Genomic DNA, 10756 nt, shown 5'->3' on the forward strand with positions numbered 1-10756 from the left:
TTTCACAACTTTAAATAACTTAACTATTTTATGAGGAACTCAGACTGTAATTCTCCCCTTGGTATAAGTGCCTGAAAGCACCAAAGGACACTATTTGACTAATTAATGCTAAACTTGATGTTTCTGTTTCACTTGGCACATATGCTGAGGAAGGCATATTCTGAAAAGTCAAATACCCTGTTAATTTCTAGAAAGCTAGAATTGGCCTGTCCCCATGTCTAAATATCTTGTGCATGAAAGTACCTGATAAGGCCAGTCACTTCCAGCTTTACTCTTTCATTTGGTTCACAAATAAACATGCTGTACATTCCTGTTGACACATTTAACTTTGACCTCTCAACACTTCCACTGACAATATTGGTGTTCAAAAAAATCAAGTCATCATATTATTGGCACAATATATCTTATCTATCTATCATTCTATCATTCTATCGATCTATCTATTGTTATATCGTTCTATAATTTTGTTCTATATATATAATTTATGGTTCATTCTTTCTATATATTTAATTTATTTGAATCCCATTTTGTCACATACAACAAGAACTTAAAAATTATATACAGCAATATCTGTTTCCTATCTTTTTTTAATCATTATGTAGGCCTATACAACAAAAGTTTGGGCTGATTTCAGAAAATGTTTTTACTGTAAGTTTTACTGTAAGTTGACATATGTATATATTTATTCCATGGACATCACAGTTTTTCTCGGTCGCTTTGGTGCATTTCTCAGATCAGAAATTAAACTCTCAAAACTACTTGTTCAACCTCCACATCATCTAGTCAATTGTGCACATCATAAATGCAGTTTCTCATTCTTTTGAACAAGTTGCAATTGCTTTGGTACATTCATGCAGTTGATTATGTACATTTGTCAGTGGTTTCCTATCAGTTGCTAATGTCATGTTGCTCAAAATGTATTATAAAGTTAACTGTGCAATTATCATCTCTACACTGGTTACCTATTAAGTTCTGTATTGATTTCAAAATATTGCCACTGACCTATAAGGCACTAAATGTATATTTAACTGAACTTCTTATGCCCTATAATCCATCTTGCTCTTTAAGGTCACTCTGGACTTTTAGTAGAACCTAGGATATTAAATTTATGCATTTAGCAGACGCTTTTATCCAAAGCGACTTACAGTGCATTCAGGCTATCAATTTTTACCTATCATGTGTTCCTAGGGATTGAAGTGCATTCATTGTGTTTGTTTTTGCATTTCTTTTGTTCTTGAGCTACAGGAACACTACCAGGATATCTACCTAAGTCCACTAAAGGAGGGAGATCATTTTCTCATCTGGCTCCCAAGCTCTAGAATAGTCTTCCTGATAATGTCCGGGGCTCAAACACACTCTCTCTGTTTAAATCTAGATTAAAGGCACAACTCTTCAGCCAAGCATTCACATAATGAATCTCAATCTCACCCTTGTTACCAGTTAGATGTGTTAAATCACAAACACATTTTTTTTGCTTGAAACCTTACGAACAGCAGCTACTGTATGCTAATTCTTTTCTATCTGCCTTTCTGTTCTCCTACCCCGGGATGCCCACCTCGAGGTATCTATCAGCTCCAGCGTGGATCCTGCCTCATAGAAAGACTTCAGATGACCCAAAACCTGTGAAGATATGATACTGACTCCTGCGAGGACCCCAGATGATGCCAACTTGAATAGCAATGCACAGCTGCCAAAATTTCTCTATATTGTTGCAATCATTATGATCACACTTGTAATAATCGCTTTACAGTAATGAGCTTCTGCCTGAATTGAATTCATGTTAGCTAGCTGTATGATTCTATGATCTTGAACTCTTCATTTGTGATGCATTCACTTCTGCTTTGTAATGTAGATGCATGCATTTTCTCTAAAGCTGCTTTAAAACCATGTGTATTGTGAAAAGCGCTATACAAATTCATTTGAATTGAAAATTGGAATTTTTGTAAATTTGCCATGAGTGCATTGTGCAGGTGAATCTTGACTTTCACTAATGAAGTGAATTTAGATCAGGCTCAGCTAACGATAAATCAGTTCTCTGAAATAGCTCAAAGGTGCATCTCATGAACCTTCAATTGGAAAGCATATACAGTATAGACAGAGGACAACACAAGAGTTACAAATTCTGACAATGGATATTTCCTCCCTGTTGGCCTGCCAGATCAACAGTAGCTCTGTGGCCGATGACATTTCTGCTTTTGGTCAGGTTGAAGCCAGCCTCATCCACATATATGAAGTTGTGAGATGGTTCACTTGATTCCAATTCCACATTGCATTGCAAGGGGAAGATATTCGTTGTGATGTAGATGAGAATCTGTCTGCATGCAATTGCAATTCCTCATACAGTGCTGCAAGCAAAACCAAAGTTCTGTCTAAGGGTGGTTTCCTGCGTTTGCCTTTCTAATTTTGTATTTTCACCTTTGTGCTCATATTTCTTTTCTATATCACATTGACGTTGTTATGTTTTTTTTTTTTTCAGACCACTAGTAAAGTGTAACTGTGAATACTATCCAGTCTCTTTTAATCAATATCACACACACAGTAATGTGTAAATTTGTGCTTTTGAAATGGATATAAGGGATACATAAGAAGTGCAGCATTCTGCATTTCAATACAGTAACTATCATCCAAACTTGCCATAGTTTACATCAGGTAATACTAGCAGAGTGCACTGTTATATTGACAACATGACTAACCATTTTTACTCTCTTGTTTGTGAGCAATGACACAAGGACTTTTCATTCTGATGGCACTTATATGTTCATTGACATAAATACTTAATTTTGAGAGATGAACTATAGATTTTGAGTAAGTTGCAGGCTTTTGCAGGTAATCCATTGTGTGGTGCTGTTTGTATGAATTGTTTTGAGAAATGCACATACTTCTTTGCAAATATTAAGGATGATTCAAGCGACTGAGAAAAACTGTAATAACTGTATAACTAACTAAAAAGAAAAAAAAACTCTATAGGTTTTTATGTTTTGTACAACCTTTTATTGGCAAAATATGAATTCATATAATGTAAAGTTTCCAGGCTCGAGTCAAGATATTATGTTCAGAAAATAAATCCTTATTTTACTCACTTTACTCTTTCATTTGGGTCACAAATAAACATGCTGTACATTCCTGTTGACACATTTACCTTTGTAACCTCTCTTCATCTGTGAATATTAGGGTTAGAGTAACAAACTGAATGTCGAAATTAACTCCAGCAAGATTTATGTTGGGAGATCCTGTTTATATATTTCTTTGAAGAAAACTTACATGATATATATCTATTTCCCCCTTTCTTAAAATAAATATGTAAATATTTGGGATGATATTGCAAAAAAAATAAAAAATAAAAAAAATATTGTAAGTTTTTTGATTTTGACATATGTATGTATTTATACCAAGGACTATAATGGAAAAGTATTTTTATGTTTTATACACCTTTTGTATTTTTCTTAAAATAGCCTTTGCCTTAATATAAGGTCAAGTTTCTAGGCTCAGGCTCAAGATACTTTCTTCAGGAAAGTCCTGTTTGAAAAATGTCATCAATAAGAAAGCGAAGAAAACTTATTTGATCAACTGCTGTTGTGTGTATATGTACATTTAGCAAAAGACAGCAAAATAGCTAGTTTGTCGAGGATCACGTGTGCAATAAAGTCGGTTCAAAACCGGAAATGTGACGTCACACAATGGCGGCCTCCATGTGGCTGTAGAATCAACGTGATTTTGCTCATGTTTTCTAATCTGTAACGTTAAGAAAAATCATCCGAAAATTAATTTAAAAAACGGTAAGATATACCTTATTATATATTCGATTAAAAATCTTGCTTATTGAAAACAAACCTAACGTACAAGAGTTAAACTCCTGTCATAGATATAGATATCTATCTATAGAACTTTCCAACGTGACTGTCTTTTTATATTTATTTTTATATATGTGAAATATTTCGGAAAGACTTTTACAAATGTGTAATTTGTAAATGATATTGTGAGTCACTGAAATTTTAGTAATCAAAAACTTTTATGTATAATTTTTGAAACCGCTATAAAGATGAAATCCAGATAGTTCTGGTTTATTGTAAATCTTAAGATTGTAAACCTGTGCTATGTGCTTATTTTGTGTGCCGATGCCTTATATTCGCTGTGTTGTGTGCATTATGATCGTATGGATGTGGAAGTCACCTGAAGTGTTGTTATACTGCAGGTGCTCAGAGGGAAGAGAACCAGTGTTCATATCTGACATGGCTTCATTTAAACCCACCAAAGTTCAGTTCCTTCCTAAACTAGGAGAGAAAGTAACAGAGGATACGCTGTACTGGAAGAATTACAAGGTTTGAGATGTTGACATCAAGAGATTCTGTTCATCATTTATATGTCCAACGGAAAGTGTATATCTTAGGTGTTTGGATTAGTCGACATTTTTACAAGTTTTTCAGTATTTATATACACTGACAGTCTGCGTTTTGTCTTTCAGTCTCCCGTGCAAATTAAAGAGTTTGGTGCTGTAACAAAGATCGACTTCTCTCCTCTCGCACCTCACAATTATGCCGTCACCGCCTCCACCAGAGTGAGTGCATTTATCAGTCATTCTCTTTCATACTGACACATTCATGTATTCATTTTCACTTTTATTCACAGTGACGTATAGAGCTTTTTTCTGTATGATTGTAGCAGTTCTCAGTTCTGCATATATGCCTATTATTAGATTAATATGTGCAATTCATATATATATATATATATATATATATATATATATATATATATATATATATATATATATATATTTAAATGATAAAGTATTTATGTCAATAAAGTATTTGTTAAACAGCATTAATTATTAGAATGATAAAAAGATAAAAAAAAATGTTATTATTATAATTTTGTGTGTATAAATATCCTGTCATGTTTATTGTATGAATATATTAAATAGCATGTATACAGTGTAAAAATATTCGTATGCATTACAGTGCAGATGATTTGAGGAGAAAATGTGGTTCTTAAAACTACCTTTATTTCCATCAAGCCATATTTGTTTTGTTTTTTGAGTGAAAAATGACCTGCACTTGTTTTTGTGAGATTCACTCGCATGCGGTATGTTGATATTATAATGTTCTGCATCAGATCCACGTATATGGACTTCACTCTCAAGAGCCCATACGGAGCTTCACACGTTTTCGGGACACAGCGTATGGAGGAAGCTTCAGAGGCGATGGGAAGCTTTTAGTGGCAGGAAGTGAAGAGGGTCTCATCCGTCTGTTTGACATCTGCGGCCGAGTGGCTCTCAGACAATTCACAGGACACTCCAAGTATGACCTGGCATGAAATAATTGCTAATAAATAATGTATTCAGTAACTTTTAATAATCTCTCAAATCACATTTCCCCCCTGTAAAGCAGCTCTGTCAGCAGTTCTGTTGTCTTAAGTCTGTCTTTTCTGCTGTCTCAAATGTGCAGAGCGGTACACGTGACCTCGTTCCTGTCTGAAGGGTTTCGTGTGGTGTCGGGGTCTGATGACCTGACGTGCCGTGTGTGGGACGTTCCCAGTGCTGTTGAGCTCAGCTCAATAACTGAACACACAGACTATATCAGAGCTCTCGCCCCCAGCAAACTCAACCCAGATCTGTTTGTCACAGGTAACCACCTTTAATTCTCATCTGCACCTCACATATGTGACCCTGGACCACAAAACCAGTCATAACGGTCAAGTTTTTGAAATTGACATTTACACATCATCTGAAAGCTGAATAAATAAGCTTTCCGTTGATTTATGTTTTGTTAGGATCTGACAATATTTGGCCGAGATACAACTATTTGAAAATCCAGAATCTGAGGGTGCAAAAAAAATCTAAATACTGAGAAAATCACCTTTAAAGTTTTCCAAATGAAGTTCTTAGCAATGCATATTACTAATCAAAATTAGGTTTTCATATATTTACGGTAGGAAATTTACAACATATCTTCATGGAACATGATCTTTACTTAATATCCTAATGATTTTTGGCATAAAAGGAAAATCGATCATTTTGACCCATACAATGTATTTTTTTTTTTGGCTATTGCTACAAATATACCCCAGCAACTTAAGACTGCTTTTGTGGTCCAGAGTCACATATGATCATTTCACCTCTATTCAATTAGCCAGATCTGTAGGCTTAGTATTCACAGAAATAAAATTAAAATGCTCATAATTTGTAGTTGATGTTTGCCCTGAATGCCGGCCGTCTCTGTTGCAGGTTCGTATGACCACACAGTGAAAGTGTTTGACATGCGGTCAGGGAGCAGTGTGATGACCATGCAACACGGCCATCCTGTGGAGTGTGTGCTGTTATATCCGTCAGAAGCCCTCCTGGTGTCCACAGGTGAACAACACTCGTAATTTAACCACACAGTGATTAGTAATGCTTGCAACCCCTTAGAACTCTTTGCAACCATTTCTTCTCAAAGCCCATAATGCAGAAATATACCGTAGACTTGGTGCATTAATGCAGTTTTCATCTGATGTGCTATTTTATGACAGCTTGAATGTGGCTTTTCTATCAAATGGTTGAAATAAGGCGGTGTATGTGTTACAGGAGGGCGCTATGTGAAAATTTGGGACCTGTTGAAAGGCGGACAGGAGCTTGTTTCTCTTAAGAATCATCACAAAACAGTTACGTGTGCATGTCTGAGTTCTGTAGGCAACAAACTGCTCACAGGATCACTGGACAGGTATGTCTGCATGTGTGAGCCATAGCTATAAAGTCATAAAATGCTATAAGGTGCTTATTTGTGCATTTTTGTGAGCCTGTTGTGAGAAAGTTGGATTTATTTGTTTTGGTTGCTTTTTGCGTTTTAGGCATGTCAAAGTGTATAACTCCTGTTATAAGGTTGTACATAATTTCGACTGTGATGCATCCATCCTCAGTATGGCTGTTGCGGTACGTTTAGTTCATTCACACAAAGAAATCTATAAATATGAACTTATAATGTGATTTTTCATTTGCAGTTGAATTGAAGTGTTGCTTATTGTGGTTCTCCTCTAGCCTGATGATGAAGTGGTTGCTGTGGGGATGACCAATGGTGTGTTGAGTGTCAGGCACAGGAAACACAAAAAAGAAGAAGAGGAGTTGTTTAGTAGTAGGAGGCGGGGGGGCGTATTATAGGGTGTTTTTGTAGGGGGGGAGATTTGTGCCCAGACAGGTGATTGTTTTGTTTGGTTTACTTTTTACTTTTTTCTGGACGAATGAATCAGTACATTTTGATTAATTCCATTTTTTATTTCACAAGAGCTTTGTGCCCGAACATGTGATTTTTATTTTATTTTATTTTATTTATTTATTTATTTTTATTTATTTTTTTTTCTGAATGAATGGATCAATTAATTATTTAATTCCTTATTTAATTAGAATTACATTTTACAATTTACACTTAATTATTTACATTTCTTATTTGCTAACATTTTACAAGAAGTATGTGGCCAAACAAGTGATGATCTTTATTTTATTTTATAATATATATATATATATATATTTTTTTTTTATTATTATTTATTTTTTTTTTTTTTTTTTTGCTTTTTCAGAGTGAATCAATGAATTGTAATTATTTTAGTTAAATATGTTATTTGCTAACATTTCAGCTAAGATTGGTCTCTGTAATAAAGCTATTCTACAGCTATATTCCAGTGTAAAGTATATAAATTGAGATATCTTTCTAAAATTTACTTCTCAGCCATGTTTACGGAGTTGTGTATTTTCATATGAGACTGTTTGAATGAACTTGTGTACTTCATTTTTGCTGCATTGTTTTCTTCAGTTGTGTCTTACAGTCTTTTCATGTCTTTTTAAGGATGATTTCTTGGTCAGTAAACCAGTGAAGCAATATCTACGGAAATATGACAAACAGCTGAAAAGCTTTGAGGTGTCCAAAGCGCTGGACACAGCTCTGCAGGTGAACACACACCCATGTGGATATAATGCAGTTTGATGTATGCTGTGACTGTTCAGATGAAGATATATGTTTGTGCATGTTTCACAGACGTGGACACGCACCAGTAAACCAGAGGTGACCGTAGCGGTTATCATAGAGCTTAACCGCAGAGGAACTCTGAAAAATGCTCTCGCAGGACGAAATGAAGAGAGCTTAACCAAGATCCTCAACTTCCTTCTCAAGTGAGTAACTCTCTCTCACATCTTTTCCAACACACACATAGTCCCATGACTTCAGACTCCCATACAAAACACAATGGCTCATAAACAGTTGGAGGGGGAAATTTATGAACACTTCGGAATTAAATTTAAAAAAAAAAATTAAATATACAGATGTACTACAGCCTCATCAGAAATCATTCTTGAGGACTTGAATTTCATCAGCGTAGGAAAGATTATGAAATTTTCCAAGATTACAAAATTTTCCAATTTGCTTGGATTTCTCAAACAGTTTTTGGGTGAATGGGTTATATTTCACTAAATAAACATTTAAAGATAAAAACAATATGTAATTTGGCAAAAAGTATATTTTTGACATCTGAATGCATTTCATGTTTTGAGTTTTGTTCTCATTACTCTCACTGATGATGATTACTGTTATACCATATACTACTATTTTTTTAGATAACATAATTATTGCCATGTGTATATTTACATAACATTTAAGTAATGAGAATTTATTGAAAATGTGCTTAAACTATCAATAAACTCTACAATGCAAAAGTCTTAAAGGAAATTTAATGGTTTATGTCTATCTGTCTATAGATAGATAGATAGAACGATAGATAGATAGATAGATAGATAGATAGATAGAATTTGTATCATTGTAATTGTAAATTTGCAAATTCATGCATACACATACTAAATATATTTATATAATTATAATTTTAATAATTGTAATTGCAAATTTGCTTATTAATATAAGCAAATATTATATATATATATATATATATATATATATATATATATATATATATATATAATTATTATTAATTGATATATATATTTATTATGTAGAATTGTAAATTAATAAAAAAAATAATTAAAAGAAATTTTATATGCATTTTGTATGTGTTTATATGCATATTATTGAATTATTGGCTGTGTGGGATTTATCCTTAAAAGAGTTTCAGCACCGTTAATATTCTGTGAAATGCATTCCATTAAATTGTTGTGACAAAAACTTCTTAGAATGATTAAAGCACCGGGAAATTCTTAGGTAGGTTCTCAGGGTGTGTTGAGATTGAGAGTTTGTGTTAATGACTTGATATGAAATGATTCTGAAATTAAGTTAGAGGGCATTTTTGTGTATTGTTTCTCAGGCACATCTTTGACCCACGCTTCTCTCGGCCTCTGCTCACGGTCGGGGACATTGTTCTTGGTGAGTTTCATATTGTATCTGCACGTAAGCAAATGAGAATGAAGAAGTGAACTGCTGCTTGTGAAATAGTATTGTTTTGCTCTGGTTTCAAAGGATTTTTTTACATATTAAATGTGTGTGTGTGTCTGTAGATCTGTATCGGCAGGTTCTTCACCAGTCACCTGTAGTCGAGCGACAGCTGCAGCGTCTTATGGAGGTGTTGGGTCGAGAAGCAGAACTTCAGCAAGAGCTTCTACAGGTCTTAGGAATCCTGGACACACTTTTCGCATCCCTCACCCCCAGAAAAGAGGTTGCGGCCCTTGCTGCCCTACCAGTAGATCAGGGGCCACAGCTACAAGCTGCCTGACTCTCATTACAAAACACTCATGACACAACCGAAACATGCTGGACGGTGGCGTGATGGAAAAAAGAAAGGGAAAACGGAAGGAAACAAACATGAGAGGCAGCTGTGGGAAGAACATTGCCCAATGTCACTGAATAATCACTGTGTCAGTGTGTCATCCGTTTCTGCTGATGTTTGCAGAATTTGAAACTGCATTTTGTACATTCTTATCATAAAATCTTCAAATCTATGTGTTTTGGTTTGTTATTTCTTTCTGTAATAAAAAAAAAATGTCAATTACAATTGCAATTGCTGTTTTTTGTCTTTCTTGACCAGTATTACTGAAACATGTGATTGTGTTAGCCAATCAGAAAAGGTGCCAATTTGCATGTCAGTAATTGTGTGTATGCATTACCTGTCTGTTGGAGGATGTGGTTATGGCAAAGGGCTAATCAGACAATCATTCAGTGGCTGACAGAAGTTAGCACAATATGACTTGTATACTATATCTTACAATTTATTATAATATATAATCAAGGACCAAATGTAACCATGTGGATTAAATAATAATTTAAGGACCAATCATTCCATATCTTTAAAACACTAATCTGACTATTGCTGACCTTGTGTGTAACCACAGATTTATGACTGTATGTCATTATATAAAATGTTTTACATAGTATTGTTCTGTATAATTTTTGCATAATATAAAGACAAGTCAGTATCCTGATGAAATTTGCTCCTTATGGTCATTTTGGCATGCAAAAGATACATGAAACTACTAGAAATAATTTACTATCAATAATGCTTTGCCTTTTGATGTGATGCGGGAGGGCCAATTTAGAAATTCTGATCCCTATTATTGTTATTGTTATTATTTTCTGTAAAGTTGCTTTGCAATGATCTGTATCATGAAAAGCGCTATACAAATAAACTTGAATTTAAATGTTGTTGTTATTTAATGATGTGTTCTAATACATTAGTAAGTCTGGGTTAAGTTTTAAAATACTTTTAAGGTCCATTTATTATCTTCACATTATTGTCAGGAGTAAAATATGATGTTAAAACAAGACAAAATAAAAATTTAAATTCATAAGGCTTA

The 10756-nt window shown here is 34.2% G+C and overlaps 1 protein-coding gene across 1 annotated transcript; it reads left to right on the plus strand.

The window, feature by feature from the left end:
• The first annotated feature begins 3620 nt into the window (after window positions 1-3620).
• Window positions 3621-9963, plus strand: LOC109110183 (U3 small nucleolar RNA-associated protein 15 homolog). Its single transcript, XM_042775636.1, is given in 14 exon segments — window positions 3621-3776; window positions 4193-4319; window positions 4463-4555; window positions 5110-5294; window positions 5442-5620; window positions 6221-6346; window positions 6560-6695; window positions 6823-6904; window positions 7010-7117; window positions 7119-7166; window positions 7812-7913; window positions 8001-8134; window positions 9274-9332; window positions 9464-9963. Coding segments are annotated over 13 exon segments (1557 nt in total). The 5' UTR covers window positions 3621-3776; window positions 4193-4229; the 3' UTR covers window positions 9679-9963.
• Window positions 9964-10756: the final 793 nt, after the last annotated feature.

This window comes from Cyprinus carpio, chromosome A18 (genome assembly GCF_018340385.1).
Source record: "Cyprinus carpio isolate SPL01 chromosome A18, ASM1834038v1, whole genome shotgun sequence".
NCBI lineage: Eukaryota > Metazoa > Chordata > Actinopteri > Cypriniformes > Cyprinidae > Cyprinus > Cyprinus carpio.